The sequence below is a fragment of the Neophocaena asiaeorientalis genome, unplaced genomic scaffold (genome assembly GCF_003031525.2).
Source record: "Neophocaena asiaeorientalis asiaeorientalis breed wild unplaced genomic scaffold, Neophocaena_asiaeorientalis_V1.1 scaffold40, whole genome shotgun sequence".
Classification (NCBI taxonomy): Eukaryota; Metazoa; Chordata; class Mammalia; order Artiodactyla; family Phocoenidae; genus Neophocaena; species Neophocaena asiaeorientalis.
This window is the reverse complement of record NW_020185335.1, coordinates 4,252,374-4,272,908: the sequence shown is the minus strand read 5'-3', so window position 1 is coordinate 4,272,908 and position 20,535 is coordinate 4,252,374. Positions and strand designations below refer to the sequence as shown.

Here is a 20,535-nt window from a genome sequence, read left to right as displayed (position 1 = left end):
TTTTTGTGCGGTACGTGGGCCTCTCACTGTTGCAGCCTCTCCCGTTGCGGAGCACAGGCTCCGGACACGCAGGCTCAGCGGCCATGGCTCACGGGCCTAGCTGCTCCACAGCATGTGGGATCTTCCCAGACCGGGGCACGAACCCGTGTCCCCTGCAACAGCAGGCGGACTCTCAACCACTGAGATCTTCTGCCCATTTTTGGATTGGGTTGTTTGTTTTTTTTGATATTGAGCTGCATGGGCTGCTTGTATATTTTGGAGATTAATCCTTTGTCAGTTGCTTCACTTGCAAATATTTTCTCCCCTTCTGAGGGTTGTCTTTTTGTCTTGTTTATGGTTTCCTTTGCTGTGCAAAAGCTATTAAGTTTCATTAGGTCCCATTTGTTTATTTTTGTTTTTATTTCCATTTCTCTAGGGGGTGGGTCAAAAAGGATCTTGCTGTGATTTATGTCATAGAGTGTTGCAATTTTCCAATCAACAAATTAACAAGGTCAAAATGCAATTTCGGAGGGGAAAATTAGCTGCAAATTGTCTAGGTATAAATTATTTATAATCATTACTTTAAAGACATCTATTTTAATACTTCACATGATATTGAGATGAAACTTCTCTGAATTTATGTAATATCTTCCATGTAGTTGATGCAATTTTCCAACAGTAGTTTATAAATTCATACAAGAAAGGTATCTGCAGAAATGGAGCAGAGGATTTCGCTGGTGGTGCAGTGGTTAAGAGTCTGCCTGCCAATGCAGGGGACACAGGTTCGATCCCTGATCTAGGAAGATCCCACAGGCCGCAGAGTAACTAAGCCCATGCACCACAACTACTGAGCATGCACTCTAGAGCCCATGAGCCACAACTACTGAGCCCGTGTGCCACAACTACTGAAGCCCGCGGGCCTAAAGCCCATGCTCCACAACAAGAGAAGCCACCACAATGAGAAGCCCACACACCGCAATGAAGAGTAGCCCCCACTTGCCACAACTAGAGAAAGCCCATGCACAGCAATGAAGACCCAACACAGCCAAATAAATAAATAAATAAAACCTTTCTTAAAAAAGAAAAAAGTGAAGCAGAACATGTGATACTCCTTGTTACACTTGGAAAACTCAGTTTCTTGAGTTAAGAAGCCACATTCATCTGAAGGACTAGTGGATGGCAAAGAAATGGAGAGACGGGTGCCAACTTAAGTCTTCTCAGGCATCTTCTACAACACAGTGGCAGATAACACAGGTCAAATACTCCAGTTTATCTTTGTTCTTTGTCCTAGTCCTTTTGAGCTGCTATAACAACAATACCACAGACTGAGTGGCTTATCACTAACAGAAATTCATTTCCCACAGTTCTAGAAGCTGGAAGTCTAAGATCAGGGTGCGCCAGTGGTTGGGTTCTGGTAAAGGCCCTCTTCTGGGCTGAAGACTGCCAACTTCTAGCTGTGTCCTCATAGTTAAAGCACCTTGTCCTTTCTCAGGTGTTGGCCTGAGAATCAGTCACAAAGTTTTCTTTCTGAGATAATTCTAATCCATCTTCACTTGTGATACCAGAACTTTTTAGAACATAATTGCTCTTTTGTTTAAAAAAAGATTGATCCATTGATTGATTGATTGATTTAGCTGCACCGGGTCTTGCAGCACGTGGGATCTTCGTCGCAGCGTGCGGGATCTAGTTCCCTGACCAGGGATGGAACCCGGGCCCCCTGCATTGGCAGCGTGGTGTCTTAACCACTGGACCACCAGGGAAGTCCCCATAATTGCTCTTTTTACTGTCTTTGCTTTGTTCATTTACAAGAGGTCGAAATGAAATACATATTTTTTTAACTGGACTGTAACTATTTATCTCAGTCTTAATTGAGTCTAATTCATTATCAACAGACAAGGTCAGGTATGGTGTCTGTGTGTTGGGCTCCTGCCTACATTCTGTTATCTCTTCATGCTGCAGTCTTAGCCACCCAACCCAGAAAGCCTATGAAAGGGCACATGAATCTCAGCATGCATAGAATGGTCCATGGGGAGCAAATAAAATAGCATATCTCCATTAGCATTTGTTTTATACTAATAAATAAGACAGAAATTAGACCTCTAATATTTACTTGGGAGAGTAATCTTGCTCAGTTTATATATAAGATGGTCGTGCTGCATGTGCAGTGTGCCAGGCTCAAAGAAATAGTGGACGTTCACCAAGATGTTCGCATTTTCTGAAGTGAACAAGAGAACGCCAAGACTAAAATGTCTTCGATTCCGCTTAAATTAGCCTCATTATGACAGAAAACAGTGATCTAATCAGACCTGATATTATCTGCAAAAATTTCTAAGTTGCCAACGCAATTTCATTATTAGCACAAGTGTCACAGTTTTGTGTATATTTTGTAATCTATATGATTGCATGGGATGTATGACATAGGTATAATTCATAAATAACTAGATATAAATATATTGGATGTTTACTAAACCAACATTTTATTATAAAGTCTGTTCATTCAAAAGAGTTTGGAAACTCTAGTCTAAAACACCCTTTTAATCATATCAATCACTTAATCGAAAATTGTCATTTAATCTCCACCAGCTAAAAGGTATAGTCCAAATTCTTATTGTAGTAAATTTAGCACTTCACAAGGTAGCCCCAACCCCATTTTTAATTCTTGCTTCCTGCCACTCTTCTCATGGATTCACTCAGTGTTCCCTGATCTTGTCATGATATTTTGAGCACCTCTCTCCTACTTCACGTCACATTTGCACTGCTGCGGATAGACGGTTATTTGCCCCTTTCTCAAGTGGAAAGCTTACACATCTTTTGAACACTGATGGATGGTCACCTACTCTGTGAAGCTTCTCAGACTCCCCCTGACAGGGTTACAAAGCACGTTGCCTTGTGCTGTCATTAGGGGTCCACATCTGTGTCTCCCACCCCCGCAAAGACAGGAGCCCTCTGAGGCAGAGTATAGTTGCTTTACAATGTTGTGTTAGCTTCTACTGCACTGCAAAATGAGTCAGCCACACATATACATATATCCCCTCCATTTAGAACACTACAGTGCATTAAGTAGAGTTCCCTGTGCTATACCGTATTAAAAGAACCTAGAAATGCTTTGGGCTCTGCTGATTCTGAAAAGCATCTCAGCTGTATAACATTGCCACCTAGTGGTAGACTTCAAAACATTAACTCAAAATAATTCTGTTTCACTGTTTCAAAGCTAAGGACAGTAAGTTCCCTACATGCGAACGAGTTCTGTTCCAAGAGCGCATTCGTAAGTCCAATTTGTTTGGAAGTCCAACAAAGTTAGCCTAGGTACCCAACTAACATAATTGGCTACATAGTACTGCACTGCAATAGGTTTAAAACACTTTTCACACAAATAATACATCTTAAAAAATACAAAAAGGGCTTCCCTGGGGGCGCAGTGGTTGGGAGTCCGCCTGCTGATGCAGGGGACGCGGGTTCGTGCCCCGGTCTGGGAGGATCCCGCGTGCCGCGGAGCGGCTGGGTCCATGAGCCATGGCCGCTGGGCCTGTGCGTCCGGAGCCTGTGCTCTGCAATGGGAGAGGCCATGGCAGTGGGAGGCCCGCGTACCGCAAAAAAATATATATATACAAAAAATAAAGAAAACATTTTTTGCCTTACAGTAATCTTACAGGCACATGAACTAACTTATGTGATTGGACATGCGAACACAGGTTAGCATCTTTGAAAGTTTGCAACGTGAAGGTTCGTATGTAGGGGATTTACTGTACCTAAATAGGAGGTTAGCTTCTGGCCATGATGGAATAATAGGGAACATATTTTCCCTTCTACTAAGAAAAAAAAAAGACAAAATATATCACATAATGGTTTGCAAGACACTGAACAACAGGCAATAGAGGAGAGTGGCTCTGTGAAACAGAGACAAGGTCAGCCCTACAATCTCCCCAGATTGCTGCCTTGAAAGAGATCTCAGGCCACAGAGCAAGTATGGGGTGGGAGTGGGTAGTGGACTCATTATTTCTTTTTTTTAGGTTAACCATTTTATTTATTTATTTATTTTTGGCTGTGTTGGGTCTTTGTTGCTGCACGCGGGCTTCCTCCAGTTGCGGCGAGCAGGGGCTACTCTTCGTTGCGGTGCGCAGGCTTCTCATTGCGCTGGCTTCTCTTGTTGTGGAGCGTGGGCTCTAGGCACGCGGGCTTCAGTAGTTGCGGCATGCGGGCTCAGTAGTTGTGGTTCACAGGCTCTAGAGCGCAGGCTCAGTAGTTGTAGTGCACGGGCTTAGTTACTCCATGGCACATGGGATCTTCCCAGACCAGGGATCGAACCCGTGTCCCCTCCATTGGCAGGCAGATTCTTAACCACTGCGCCACCAGGGAAGTCCCTGGACTCATTATTGATCATGTATCAATATTTGTTCATCAACTGTAGGAAACGTGCAGCACTAACGCAAGATGTTAATTATAGAAGAAACTATACATTATAAATTGCATCTTTATAAGAATTCTTTGTGCTCAATTTTTCTGTAAACCTGAAACTGCTCTTCAGAGTGTGTGGGCAAGGCACGCAGAGCGCTGGGGGTGCCATGGGCCAGTTGGGGGTATCCGCAGGTGAGGCGTTCACAGCAGCTCATGAGCTGTCTTCTTGACGGAGTCTGCGATGCAGTTGGTACGATCCGCGTCCCTTAATGCCCTCTGAGAGCCCTCTCTGCCACTCTCCCAGCCTCTTCCACCCCCAGTCACGTAGCCCATATTCAGCCTTCTTGATGAGGTGAAAGAGGACCCTTCGGCAGTGTCCTGTTTTCCTCCGCGGGAGATCACAGGCCAAGAAACTTTCTCGTGGCCCTAAGCTGTGCTGTTCTGGGGAAGGAAAGATGTAGGCAGAGTCAAGCTATTCCTCTTATCCACTCCAATGCATCCAAACTTGTTTCCCCTCCAACAGTGTGCTGGAACTTCTCCTCTGGACACTCAGACTTCCACAAAGTCTCTCTTTTCAATGTCTTTTAGAGGCTCCCTGGTCTGAATCACAGAAGGGCTGGAGCTGCTTCACAGGCCACTGCAGGGTCCATGACCAGGACCAAGGTGTGTGTGCCTATTACCCAATGCACAGGTGGGTGAGACGCCTCCTGGGTCACTTGGCATATGGTGCTGGACCCCACAGATCCCACAAAGGCAATTTGTCTGTGGATGAATGCCAAATCTTTGTTGTTAGGGGGGAGGCGGTGACAAAAACGAGTGACATCTTACACTGCCATGATGCTGACATCCTGGAGACATGTTGATTGTCATGGTGGGGAAGGACGCGACTGACATCTAGTGGGTAGAGAAACCGCTAACCATCCTACACTGTCTAAGACGCCTCCCACAGAGAATGATCCTATATAAAAATGCCAATAGAGACAAGGCTGAGAAATGCCGATGAATAATATCCAGTTTTGAAAAGGAAGAACAAAGTCAGAGGACTTAAACCACATGATTTCAAGACGTAATATAAAGCCACAGTGACCAAAACCATGCAATTGGTGTACAGATAGACAAATAGATCAATGGGACAGATTAGTGAGTGCAGAAATAGACTCATACATATAAACTGATTTTCCACCAAGGTCCCAAGGCCATTTGATGGGGAAAGGATAATCTTTCAACAAATGGTATTGAAATAATAAAATATATGTGTAAACCTCTACCCTTAATCTCACACCATATACAAAAATTATGTTGTGTCATAGACCAATTTTAGGAGCTTAATCTATAAAATTCTAGGAGAAAACATGAGCAGGGCTTCCCTGGTGGCACAGTGGTTAAGAATCCGCCTGTCAATGCAGAGGACACAGGCTCGAGCCCTGGTCTGGGAGGATCCCACATGCCGCGGAGCAACTAAGCCCAAGTGCCACACCTACTGAGCCTGCGCTCTAGAGCCCGCAAGTGTTGTGTCATAGACCAATTTTAGGAGCTTAATCTATAAAATTCTAGGAGAAAACATGAGCAGGGCTTCCCTGGTGGCACAGTGGTTAAGAATCCGCCTGTCAATGCAGAGGACACAGGCTCGAGCCCTGGTCTGGGAGGATCCCACATGCCGCGGAGCAACTAAGCCCAAGTGCCACACCTACTGAGCCTGCGCTCTAGAGCCCGCAAGCCACAACTACTGAGCCCACATGTTACAACTACTGAAGCCCGCATGCCTAGAGCCCATGCTCCTCAACAAGAGAAGCCACCGCAGGGAGAAGCCCGTGCACTACAACGAAGAGTAGCACCCGCTCACTACAACTAGAGGAAGCCCGTGCGCAGCAATGCAGACCCACTGCAGCCAAAAATAAATAAATTTATCTTTAAAAAAATAAGCAAAAATCTTAGTGATCCTGGGGTTGGCAAGGTTGCTTAAATACAACACAAAGAGCACAAAGGTTTTTTTTAATGTAAAAAATTGGACTTCATCTATATATATTTTGCCTTGCTAGGAAAAGGTCTCCAGGAAAATGTTATATGCATTGTCTGAAGTCAGGATACCCAGTGAGGGGAGAAGCCAGGGGCTGGCAGGTAGGTCCCCACCAGCCCAGGACCCTGAAAGCCCCACATTCAGACTGCACAGGGCAGCCTCACTCTGCCACCAGCATCCCCCCCGTGCAGCAGAGGGTGGAGTCCACGCTTCCACCTCCCACGACCAGGGCCTGCCTGCGTTTGCTCATCTTTGGAATAGGGGGGAGTGTGAGCCAGGCTAGTGTCCACGGCACTCTCATTCACGGTGTGATGGTGCAGCTGTGTCCTTGGTGCAGGGTCACTCACCCGTGGCTAAGCTGTTGGGTGCACGTGGATTTCCACCTCCCCTGCCTGGAACCAGCTCAGTCCAAGCAGCCAGATCAGGCTCCTGGCTTGAGTGCTGTGACCAGCCCTGGCTCCAAACAAAGCCATGTCCCATGTAAAGACAAAGCATATTTCTGTGTGGAGATGGCAAGTGTGGAAACAACGGGCACTAGGGGATGGCAAGAGAGCTTGAGTTTGCGATCTGTCCTGGGCCAGGTCCTGACCGTGCTCCCACCTCCCGCATTCCCACCTCAGCCTGAAGCCCCCTCTCCCAAGGAGGGACAGGATCAGAAATGAAAGGAGGGGCTTCCCTGATGGTGCAGTGGTTAAGAATCCACCTGCCAGGGCCTCCCCTGGTGGCACAGTGGTTAAGAATCCACCTGCCGGGCTTCCCTGGTGGCGCAGTGGTTGAGAGCCCGCCTACCGATGCAGGGGACACGGGGCCGTGCCCCAGTGCGGGAAGATCCCACATGCCGCGGAGCGGCTGGGCCCATGAGCCATGGCCGCTGAGCCTGTGCATCCGGAGCCTGTGCTCCACAACGGAAGAGGCCACAACAGTGAGAGGCCCGCGTATCACAAAAAAAAAAAGAATCCGCCTGACAGTTAAGGGGACAGGGGTTCAAGCCCTGCTCCAGGAAGATCCCATGTGCCACGGAGCAACTAAGCCTGTGCGCCACAACTACTGAACCTGAGCTCTAGAGCCTGCAAGCCACAACTACTGAAGCCCGCACACCTAGAGCCCGTGCTCCATAACAAGACAAGGAAGAGTAGTCCCTGCTCGCCGCAACTAGAGAAAGCCTGTGCACAGCAACAAAGTTCCAACACAGCCAAAATAAATAAATTTATTTAAAAAAAAGAATCTGCCTGCCAATGCAGGGCACACAGGTTCGAGCCCTGGTCCAGGAAGATCCCACATGCTGCAGAGCAACTAAGTCTGTGCACCACAACTACTAAGCCTGTGCTGTAGAGCCCACAAGCCATAACTACTGAGCCCATGCACCACAACTACTGAAGCCCACGTGCCTAGAGCCCGTGCTCCACAAAAAGAGAAGCCACCGCAATGAGAAGCCCGCTCACCGCAACAAGGAGTAGCCCCCACTCGCCGCAACTAGAGAAAGCTCACACGCAGCAACGAAGACCCAATGCAGCCAATAAATAAATTAATTAATTTTTTTAAAAAAAGAAATGAAAGGAGATGAAGAACAAGTGTCAGGAAATATTGGACATGAGGGTTCTTAGTGCAGTGATTGAAAGATTCTAAAGCACATTAATGCTGATTGTTGCACCAGTCCGTAAATTTACTTAAATCATTGAATCATACATTTGGTAGGGGCAAATTTCTTATCTGTAAAATGTACCTAAATAAAGCTGTTTGAAAAAAGAGCATTGGCCAAGGATTACTGTATTTGTCCCTGTCCCTCAGCTCAGCTGAGGTCTGCCTGGTTGCCAGGCACTGGTGTGGTTCCAGACACAATGCTCTCAACATTCTCTGAAGTCTGTTGTGAGCAGCAGCGTTCTGGACATGAGGTAGTGCTGCAGTATCTGTGATGCTGTGTGTCCTGCTGGTCCAGGAGATGTGGAGCTGGGCAGTGGCGACACTATCAGGGGACCTCAGACCAGGCCTAGCTCTCTGCTCATTGCTGTATTTGATGGCAGTCGAGATGGTCATGGTCGGAATTATCAAAGTCTGACTTCTTCATTCAAATAGAGACAAACTAGGCACTGGAGACTCTGCCCCTCTGGAGGAAAGACAACATATCTTTACGCTTTGCCTAACTGAAAATGAATTTGAAGGGCATGAGTCAACTTCGGAGGAACCCCTTTGGGAGACCACAGTATCAGTAATAAGAAAATTAGAAGCCATGAATAAAGACCTAGAAACATCTAACCCTTTTCTTAGGTGTAAAGTGGACATTCCAGAAACTACCAAAAGAGGACAAATCTCAAAATGTAAAAGATGTTGAGCTAATGGCTGGCATTACTAGAAAAATCTGGTCCTTAACAAGGTACAGCAGAGGACACACAAAATTCAAGTAGTTGCTACTGTTACATCCTTCAAAATCCATCAGGAAAATGAAGAAGAAATTCAGGTATCTCTATAAGGAAAAGTCTCATCTTCAAGGAAGCCTAACACTGTTTTCAAGAGAAGCTGAATGAGTGAAAAGAGTGAGCACATTTACTATACAGAATAAAAAGATATTACAAAACTTTTTTTAAAAAGCCAGATCAAGCTTCTGGGTGAACTTCAGGGAAGAAGGAGGATTGGGCTTCTGCTCCTGGAAAAGACACATGGATGGTGGGAGCTTGCAGTTGGATGTAACAAGTTCACCAGAAAACAGAGACCACATGGATGACAAATCAAAGGGAGTTTTGAAGACTATGACTGATGTGACTGAGTTAAATACTTACTTAAAAACTCTTGAAGAAAAAAGAAACCAACTGCATACTAACTGAACTGAGGAATATGAAATAATTGATGCCCTTAAATTTCATATGAAATGTCTCCAAACTGGGAAAGCGTCACTGCAGTCAGAAAAACAGCACAGTTAGAAAGGGACATGTCACAGTTCCAGTGGAAACTTAAAGTCCTCCTTGAACCATATCAGGAAAAAAATAATGTTCACCAGACACCTGATTTAGAGGGAACATACCTGCAAAGAAAGGTACAGTGGAATCTTTCAAAAGCAGACGACAAAACCAGCCATTAATGTGAAGAGATGTGGGGTGGGCACAGCGCTGCGCAGCATGTGGGATCTCACTTCCCCGACCAGGGACTGAACCGCGGATCGAACCCAGGCCCTTGGTAGTGAGAGCGAGGAGTCCTAACCACTGGACCGCCAGGGAATTCCCAAGCCAGAATTCTTTCAGGAAAATGTGGAAGAATCACACATTATTATCAAAGCCTATTTAGAGAAAAGTTCATGACAATGAGTTGAAACCTCTATTGGCTGAATTCTGTGTAGTGTCCCTCCATAGCTTAAGAAAATGTATACCTGAGACAAATAAACTGAGGAAGAATGTAAGGTTTTGTAAAAGATCCTTATGTCCCTGATGTTTCAAATAGGACAGGGGAAGAGGACAGAGAGGGCTATCAGGCATCCTCTGGATGTTCAGATTCTGAAGGAAGGAGCAGCCCCAGGCTGAGGCTGGTTGAGGATCCAACATCCCTCCAAGGACCAGGACCCCAGGGGACAGATGCCTCCAGGAGGGCAGCTTCATCCTGACAGAGCAGATCTTTCTCAAGATCAAAAGAGAGTGTGCCCTGGTGCAGACAGCAGCTATAGGGACTTTCTTTTGATTCAACAAATCATGGGATCGGAATTGAACTGGTCCGGGCTCTGATTTTACACCTTATCCCTTGTCAAACTTCAGATGTTTTAGAAAGGCTTAAGGGAGCAGCTCAGGAGAAGAGAACTCTCTGGTCTTCCCCCTGTTCCAGAAATTCAGAAAGAAATTGCCTGGGAATCTTCTCCATGGAGGGACTTCCCTGGCCCTGCACATCTCGCCATCTTCCATCAGCCACAAGAAATGATTTTATACCAAAGGCTGTCCACACAGCCTGAAAGCAGAAGTGAGTCACCTTGGAATTGATCCCACTTTCTATTGAGCCTGCAACTATAGAACCAGAACCACAACCAGACGCTCTTTCTCTCTCTGCTAAAATAATTTTCTTTTTCTCTATTTTAGTTTTATTGCTATTAAGTGATTATATAATGTCTAAAATGAAAACCACATGGGATTATGCTTCTATGCCTGTATATTATTTCAGTGTGACACTAAATTAATTGCTTCTGTTTTATTTTATTTGCAAGCAGTGTAATTACAGTTTGTTGTTGTTTTTAACAGGTGTTCTAAAATAATCTAGGAAACCAGCAAATATTTTATTTTGACTTCCTTTTAAAATAATTTATGTTTTTTTCTCTACTGGGTTTTTTTTGGGGTTTGTTTTTTTTGGCTGCCTTGGGTCTCTGTTGCCATGCGTGGACTTTCTCTAGTTGCGGTGAGCAGGGGCTACTCCTCGTTGCAGTGCACGGGCTTCTCTTGTTGCGGAGCATGGGCTCCAGGTGCACAGGCCTCAATAGTTGCGGCACACGGGCTCAGCAGTTGTGGCCCACAGGCTCCAGAGCACAGGCTCAGTAGCTGTGGCACACGGACCTAGTTGCTCCACGGCATGTGGGATCCTCCCGGACCAGGGATCAAACCCATGTCCCCCGCACCAGCAGATGGATTCTTAACCACTGAGCCACCAGGGGAGCCCTCTCTATTGGTTTATTGCCATTATATAAAGTGACACACACATCTCAAAAGGAGACCTGATAGCTTTATAACGTTTAGGATTGTGTTGTACCTGATGTGAAAGTGAATCACATTTAACACTGAAGCCACAGCTGCTTTAACCTCCACAACCTAAACTCCTTAGGGTGTTGACTACAAGCAACCTTAACCTTGACCCTGAAAGCTGCCCTCGGGGAAAGGGCTGACTGAGTTCACAGGTCAAGCCCAGCCACTCTTCACCCAGCCCTGCCCCAGACAAAATTATGAAGGTGACAAGGTTTTTTCGGGACCCCTGATTCCCTTGCCTGTCCCTGTCCTGTGTGCTATACCACTCCGCCCCATCATAAGCCTGGATTTGGGATTGGGAAGGACCTCAGAAGCCAGAGTCAACCCTCACCACTCCCTCCCTGAGCTTTCTCACCTTCACAACTATGCAGTCAGTGGAACATTTAAACACCCTAAATGAGGGCTTCCCTGGTGGCACAGTGCTTAAGAACCCGCCCACCAATGCAGGGGACACTGGTTCAAGCCCTGGTCCAGGAAGATCCCACATGCCATGGAGCAAGTAAGCCCGTGTGCCACAACTACTGAGCCTGCGCTCTAGAGCCCACGAGCCACAATTACTGAGGCCATATGCCACAACTACTGAAGCCCACATGCCTAGAGCCCGTGCTCCACAACAAGAGAAGCCACCACAGTGAGAAGCCCACACACCACAATGAAGACCCAATACAGCCAAAAATAAATAAATAAATAAAATAAATAAATAAATAAAACCGTAAATGAGACCATGAGGCCACCCTGCTCAAAGCCCATCAATGCCTCCAAGTCACACTGAGACTCAAATCCATGCTTCCATGAACCCCCCCAAGGTGGTGCATGTCCTGGTCCAGGCATGTACATGCCCAAGCCCCTCCTAACAGCCACTGGCCATCCTTCTGTTCAATTAGCATCTCAAGCTCACTTGTGTCATTCCCTTTTCCACTGATATTGCCACACCTACTGAGCCTGCGCTCTAGGCCCCACGAGCCACAATTACTGAGGCCATATGCCACAACTACTGAAGCCCACATGCCTAGAGCCCGTGCTCCACAACAAGAGAAGCCACCACAGTGAGAAGCCCACACACCACAATGAAGACCCAATACAGCCAAAAATAAATAAATAAATAAAATAAATAAATAAATAAAACCGTAAATGAGACCATGAGGCCACCCTGCTCAAAGCCCATCAATGCCTCCAAGTCACACTGAGACTCAAATCCATGCTTCCATGAACCCCCCCAAGGTGGTGCATGTCCTGGTCCAGGCATGTACATGCCCAAGCCCCTCCTAACAGCCACTGGCCATCCTTCTGTTCAATTAGCATCTCAAGCTCACTTGTGTCATTCCCTTTTCCACTGATAGGTGGGTGCTCCCTCCTTAATTTAGGTACCAATTCTGATCCTGTCTTCTTAAGGTGGCCTTTCCCAGCCACTGTACCTTAGTGATGGCATTTCATCCGTCCCTCTCTATTCCTTTGCCCTATTTACTGCCTCCTAGCAGTCATCCTTCCTGAAATCGTTTTATTTCCATGTTTATTCACATCTACTTTCTGCATCACCCTCTGCACTATAAACGGCCAATAGGACAGAGAGAGATTATCTTACTTCCACTGAGTCCTCTCCTGTCTGGCACATGATAGGAGCTCATTAAGTATTTGAGAAACTGAGCAAGAAATTAATGAGTCCAGTGGTAAGACCCATGAGATCTCAGACCTGCCCAAACATCAGAGTAAGGCCATTCTGGGCCTCCAGTACAGGACCTCCTTGGAGCCTGACCTGGGACCCAGCTGCTCCCACTACCTGAATGTTCCCAGGGGAACAAAGCTTATGTCCCAGAAACTGCTCCTCTCTCACGAGTGGGTTTCAGGCCAAAGACTGTGCATTCACACGGTCCATGTGGAGGGCAGGGGAAGCTCCAGGTTGCAGGGAAACAGGGAGGTGGTATTAAGGAAAGAGACATGGTGGGGTGGCCACTGCCTCCTGTACCACAATGTTGAGCAGGAAAGAGCTGGGGTGCCTTTGTGGTAAAGGAAAAGCCACTGGGCCTCAGGGGCCCAGATTACTTCACTGGTTCGGACAGTCAGTCCCTAGCGAGGAGGGACCTGCAAGCGTTTAACACCCAGGTCCTCCTGGGAGTCATGACTAATATCTGCGAGGCGAGAAGTCACAAAGCACAGACCTTCATCAGAGCTCCATGCTGTCTTCTACTTCATCACCTGTAAGCCCCCCTGATGGCTCCCCTCCAGTGCAAGAGTTACATGCAGAGATGAGGAAACAGGTTCAAACAAGCTCCAAATTATGAAACACTGAGAGGTGGTTATCAGCTCAGAAACTTAAACCCGCTCCCTGGAATCCCTCAACTCTAACACAGAGACATGCAGGTTAAATGAGATGAATCTAGGCAAAACTCTTAGCACATGGTAAAATAAGTTGCTACTTTTATCATCACACTCATAACTGGCATTGAATCTGGGACTTCCATCCCCAAATCCCATTCATCTTCCACTCTCTGAAAAGCTGTTTTGCCTCTGTTTACGCTTTTTTTTTCCCAATTATTTTTTTTAATTGAAGTACAGCTGATTTACAATGTTGTGTTAGTTTCCAGTGTATAACAAGGTGATTCAGATATAGATATATATTCTTTTCAGATTCTTTTCCATTATAGGTTATTACAAGATATTGAGTACGGTTCCCTGTGCTATACAGTAGGACCTTGTTGTTTATGTATTTTATATATAGTAGTGTGTATCTGTTAATCCCAAACTCCTAATTTATCCCTCCCCCTCCTTTCTCCTTTGGTAACCATAAGTTTGTTTTCTGTGTCTGTGAGTCTATTTCTGTTTTGTAAATAAGTTCATTTGTATCTTTTTAGATTCCACATATAAGTGATGTTATATGATATTTGTCTTTGTCTGGCTTACTTCACTTTGTATGATAATCTCTAGACCCATCCATGTTGCTGCAAATAGCATTATTTCATTCTTTTTTATGGCTCAATAATATTCCACTGTATATATGTACCACATCTTCTTTACCCATTCATCTGTCAATGGACATTTACATTGTTTCCATGTTGGCTATTGTGAATAGTGCTGCTATAAACATAGGGGTGCATGTATCTTTTTAAATTACAGTTTTGTCTGGATATATGCCCAGGAGTGGGATTGCTGGATCATATGGCAACTCTATTTTTAGTTTTTTGAGGAATCTCCATACTGTTTTCCATAGTGGCTGCACCAACTTACATTCCCACCAACAGTGTAAGAGGGCTCGCTTTTCTCCACATCCTCTCCAGGATTTATTATTTGTAAACATTTTATGATGGCCATTCTGACCAGTGTGAGGTGATAGCTCAAAGTAGTTTTCATTTGTATTTCTCTAACAATGAGCGATGCTGAGTATCTTTTCACGTGCCTGTTGGCCATCTGGATGTCTTCTTTGGAGAAATGTCTATTTAGGGCTTATGCCCATTTTTTGATTGGGTTGTTTGTTTGCTTGTTTGTTTGATATTGAGCTGTATGAGCTGTTTATGTACTTTGGAAATTAAGCCCTTGTCAGTCACATCATTTGCAAATATTTTCTCCCATTCCATAGGTTGTCTTATTTTGGTTTTCGTTTCCTATGCTGTGCAAAAGCTTGTAAGTTTGATTAAGTCCCATTTGCTTATTGTTTAAACTTTTACGGGCTGGCAAACTGCATCAAAATGTTTAGGGTGAGAGGACCTCTCATGGAGGGAAATGGTCATTTACTCAGGAGGAGGGCCCCCAGAGATTGTGGGTATGCGCACGCTTGGGCCAGGTCTGTGCAGCTTGGAAGCGTAAGAGCACACCTTTCCAGAGGCAGATCCAAACATCAGTGGGTACAGGTGGGAAAGGGGTTCAGCCTTGAGTTCAGATCACAAGAACAAGGGAAACCAAGGGTAAAGGGGGTCATTTCAGGCTCACTGTGAGTGGGGAAGAAACAATGGGAGCAGAATTAGCAAATGTAATCCTAATTAGAACCACAGTGGGGATTCTTTCTGGAACTGGGCAAAACCTTTTGGAGGTAACTATGGGAATAAATGTGAGAGGGTAGTAAAGTCAGTAGTATAACACTGGAAATAAACGTGTGTGCTTCTCTGCAACATAAGAGCTGAAGCCTAGTGAGTGCTCGCTCTGCCTTGCTCCGAGCCGTGACATCCACCAACCCGTGTCACCATCTGGTGTCACCATCATTTGAGTATGTGCCTCTTTTCAAGTTCAGAGTGTGGAGTTGTTCCTGCCTCATTCTCGGCCATCGGTGACCTGCAGAGCTTTCCACAGACCGCTAACTGCTTCATGTGGGAACTTAATAGGACTGTAATTCTTAGATAATGCTCCATAACTGTAGATTATCTCCATGTGACTCTTGGATGTCCTTCCTTGTTATTCTATTTGTAGGTGGTATAATGACAGTATTTTGTGGCTACCAAAAGACCACTAAAATCATCAGAAACACAGAATTTTCTTTTTTCTAAAATGATTTAGCTCTTTTTCTCTTCTATTTTTATTGCTAGTATTTAAGTAAGGGCAAAATTTTGGTTGTTTCTGTTTAACAGGGCCCCGTAACGTGAACACTAAGGGAGTATTTTACATGAGTGGACTCACAACTAGAAAGATGTAGAAGGCAAAGTTTATTTCAATGTAACAAGAGCTGAGTTACTCTAGTTACAGCACTAATATGTTTAACCAAACTGATTTCTGATTTAAGAAAAAGTAGGTCGTGAAACATTTTATATGGCCCAGCATCCCTTTCTTCAGCATTTATCACATGTAGTTTTGTTTGGGTTTTTTTACTTTTTATTGGGGTAGAGCTGATCCACCATGTTGTCATCATGTATAGTTTTGTACTAATGGCCCCTGTGAGCTGTGCCACCTTCCCCCTTCCCCCTCAGAATGGAGCTCTGGCCCTGGATTAGCAGCCCAGAGTGGGTGCTTTCCTCCAGAGGCAGCCCAGTTTCTCACTCTCAGGAGGCAATGCTCTCCACCCACTCCCTAGCAGCACCATAACCCTGATTAACATCTCCAACCAGCCTTTCAAAAAACACGTTTCAGTTAAGTTTGGTGTAGAAGAAATAGTGTTATCCAAATATGTAAGAGGGACACTGAACTTAGATTTAATCCTAAGGCTCAAGCTAAACCTCCCAGGATGATCCTTAAGACATAACCTTAATCCTAACTCTGAAATGTGCCCCAGTTGGGCCCCTACCCAGTTCACAGGTCAAACCCAGCACTTTTCAGCCAGGCCAGCCCATGGCAAGAATATGACTGTAACGATTTTTTTCAGGACCCTGATCCCCTTCTCTTTTCTTTGTCCTTCACTGCCTGTCCTCACCACAAGTCTGGATTTGGGGTTGGAAAGGACCTCAGAGGTCAAGGTGCCAATCCTGCTCCTCCTGGTGTCACCTGCACCCTCTCAGTGGCTGCCTAGCCAACCCAGTGTAGAACCGATGTCCATGGACAGTTTACAACTGTGCCTTCCATCAGGGAAGGGCTTCCTAATGTTCCGTTAGTACGTCAAGGTCATTTTTTCTCAGAGCCTTGCACTGGCTATTTCCTCTGCCAAGAATGCCCTTCCCCACACAGGTGGGTGGCTGCCTCCTCCATATAGAAACCAGTTCTGCTCCTGTCTTCTTAAGGTGCCATTTCCCAACCACCAAGGGCTAGTGACTGTGCTTACTGCATCCCTCTCTACTCCTCTGCCCTACACATGGCCTCATAGCACTCATCCTCCCCGAAATCATGTTACTTCCATGTTTGTTCCTTGTCTGCATTTTCCTCTGAATTGTAAAGGTTGTTAAGACAGATATCTTACTCCTGCTGAGCCCTCTCTCCTGTCTGGCACATGTGAGGCATTCATTAAGGACCTGGGGAATTGAGTAAGAAATGAAAAAAGTGAATCCAGTGAGAAGACCTGAGACCTCAGATCTGTCTAAACTACAGAGTAAGGCCGTTCTGGGCCTCCCAGTGCAGGACCCACACACCTGCAGATGCCTCCTTAGAGCCTTACCTGGGACCCTGTTGTTCCCCGCTGCCCACACATCCCCTGAGGAGCCCTGGCTTTGTCTTACAGACTGCCCCACCTTCATGTACGGGTGATGGGCCAGCCTCTTTGAGGTCCACCCCTAACAGTGAGTTCTATGACTCCACATTAATGTAGGTCATGGAGATGGCTGGGAACCCCAAGGTTGTGGGAAAAGAGGACAGAGATGCTAAGGAAAAAGACATGGTGGGGTGGCCACTGGACTCCTAAACCACAGTTGAGCAGCAAAGAGCTTGGGTGCTTTTGTGGTAAAGGAAAAACCACAGGATCTTGGGGACCTAGATGGTTTCACTGGCTTGGAGAGTCCCTAGCGAGGAGGCAGGAAAGTACCAGCACTCACCAGGTCGTCCCTGAGTGTGGTAACTAATGTCTGTGGGCGAACAAAGTCAACAAAGCACAGAGCGCCATATAACCCCTCATGGCTATCTTCGAGAAAGGGGATTGCATTGTCCGCAGAGGTGAGGAAACCGAGGTTCAAACAAGCTCCAGATCACACAATATTCACAGTTGGTGTACAGCTCAGGCTCTAAAACCAGACTGGGGACCAGTCTCACCTCTGCACCTTCCTAGCTGGGTCCTCGGGACATATTCTTGTAACTCTTCATCCCCTCGACTTCCTTAACTCTTAGCTTAGCTGAGGGTTGTTGTACAGGTTAAATAAGATGAAGTTATGTAAAACTCTTGGCACATGGTAAACCCTCGTGTAAGCTGCTCTTTTTATCATCACAAACTAAGCTAATGACATACCTGGCACTGAATCTGGGACCTCTACCACCAAATCCTATTCACTTCCCACACTCAAAAACAGTTTGCCTGTGTTTAAACTGTGTTTGCCTTATAGACTGCTTCAAAGTGTTGAAAGTATGAGGATCTTTCCTGGAGGGAAACGGTAAGCATCATTCACTCAGGAGGAGGGACTGAGAATAAATCAGCTGGGGCCAGGTGTGTGCAGGTGGGCAGCACAGGAGCGCACTCTTCAGGGGCAGATTCAGCCATCGATGGGGACATGGTAGGAGAGAGGTTCAGCAGAAAGCTCTGAGTGCAGATGGCAAGAACTGCCCCTGGGGTGAGGGATACCAGGGGTGGAGGGGGCATTTCTGGCTCAACATGAGAGGTAGAGAAATGTTGGGAAATTCACTAACACATGTGATCCCAACTAGTCCCCTAGGAGATACTTTCTGTACCTTTGAAGCTTACTATTGAAATAAATGTGAGTGGATACCTTAGGTAGTATTAGAATAAACATTTGGGGACTTCTCTAAAATGATAGCAGATAAATGTCAGTGAGTGATTCCCCCACCACTGCGCTGCCCTGAACACTCACATTCACTAATTTGTGGCACCATCTGATGTCACCACATTTGAGTTTGAGCCTCTTTTCAAGTTCAGAGTGTGGAGATGTTTCTGTCTCACTTCCAGCCATTGGCGACCTGCAGAACACCCACTGCTCCATGTGGGAACTTGATAGGATCGTGATCCTCAGTACTCTAAAACCATAGGTTACTCAACATGAGTCTCAAAATTAAGTGTTCTCTTGGCACTCTATGTGTAGGTGGTATAATGACAGTATCTTTGTTCTTGTTAACAAGGCCACTAAAATCATCAGAAACACAGCAAGAACTTTGTCTTTCTTCTGAAATAATTTTTCTTTGCTTTCCTGCTATTATTTAAGTGATCACACAGTATCTCAAATGGAGAATTAATACGATTATAACGTATAAGGTAGAGTTTTGTAAATGTTCATTATATTAAATATGAATTATACGGGTAATTTGTCCTCATATTATCTGCTTTCTGGGCAGCACAGAAAGAATATTTTTGTCAGTACTATTTAGTCTAGAAACACATTTTTTTCTCTCTTTTGATGTAATTTTGGACTTTCTTACCATTGTTTTCACTACTGTTGCTAAGTAACTGTACATTTGCTCAAGTTGAAGCTTGAGAGAATTATAATTTCTAAGATGGTGCTTCAAAACTGGATTTCATTAGGGAGTAAATGTGGTGAGTGCCTTGTTTTCTTTTCCTCTATAGCTAGACTGTGTAAGGACAGTATTTTGGTGATGGATATTTATTAATATCCCGTAACTAGTGAGAGTTTATCGTGAGTGGTCTTATGACGACTAGAGAGATTTGAAAGACAATGTTTACTTCTGTGTCCCAAGAACTGGATTGACTCTAGTTATAAGACTAATATAGTTAACTAAGTTATTTTTGGTTCAAAAAGAAAGTAGTCTGTGAAAACTTTTAGAGGCCAAGCCTTACTTCCTTCAGTACCCATCTATCCATCCTGTATTTAGTGTATAAATAGCATTGAGGAGACCTGCTCTGTGGATTCAGCCACCTTCATCCTTCAGCCTCAGAATCCAGCTCTGCACAAAGATTACCAATATGGAATGGGAGGTTTCACCCAGTTTCACCATTTTTTTCCTACGCCACCCTATTCCATGCCCCCCACCCACTGCTGACCCACCGTAACCCTGATGAACATCTCTCAGAACCAGCCTTTCAGGGTGCACACTTTAGTGAATGAGAATGTAGGTGAAACAGAGTCACTGTGATGCATAAGAAGGACTCTGAACTCAGATTCAACCTTGAGATTCTTCACCCTCCAAACCCAGCCAGCCCAAGGCCAAATTATGATGATGAAAATATTTTTTTAGGCCCGCTGATTCCCATCTCTGTTCTAATGCCCTTCACCTCTCCCTCGCCACCCCAAGTCTTGTCTTGGGAATGGAAAGGACCTCAGCCAAGCTGTCGACCCTCCCCCACTTCCCATTGGCCACCTCTATCCTCAGCCACTGATTGGCCAACCCAGTGGCAGTTGGAGCTGATGTTCACAGACAGTTTAGAACTCTGCCTTCCACCAGGACAGAGCAAGGGCACATGGTCCAGGAGGCACAAGCCCCTGCTGAGGACCAGCCTGCCATGACTGGGCCTTGGGAACCCCTACCTCTCTCGGGATCATTTTCCACTCGCCACTGCAGACTGCCATGAGACGTAAGCAAGGTTGTGTGCAGCCAGCCGCCCTTCAAACCTCACAGCATTGTCGGTGCCCAGGTCATCCATGTCACAGGCAGAGACAACCATCTACACCAGCTGGGCTATAGCAGGCCCCCTTCCCAACGACCTGAGGTCCTTCAGAATGGCTGATCTGAATGAGGTGGTGGAGTCTAGGAATAAATGTATTTTGTTGTTCAAATTAACAGAATACAGACCACTTCCTGGTCTTGTGGAGAAGAGCATAAAGCATGCAGTAGTGCATGTCTCTGACCTTGGCCACGGGTGAGTGAGACTACTATCAATTCTACTTTAAAAAATAAAATTTCAAAGTGTCTCTTATTTGGTTTTGATGGAAAAAATTTTCACATATTGAGGTACGGGGAAGTCGTTCTGTCTTTCAC

The 20,535-nt window shown here is 45.5% G+C and overlaps 1 protein-coding gene across 1 annotated transcript in view; it reads left to right on the top strand.

Moving 5' to 3' along the window:
- The window catches only part of DUXB (double homeobox B), a 39,639-nt gene that overhangs the window by 1,554 nt on the left and 17,550 nt on the right, over positions 1–20,535 (top strand). Inside the window, 1 exon segment of the mRNA XM_024735713.1 lies at positions 4,505–4,566. Within this exon segment, the coding sequence (XP_024591481.1) occupies positions 4,505–4,566 (62 nt within the window).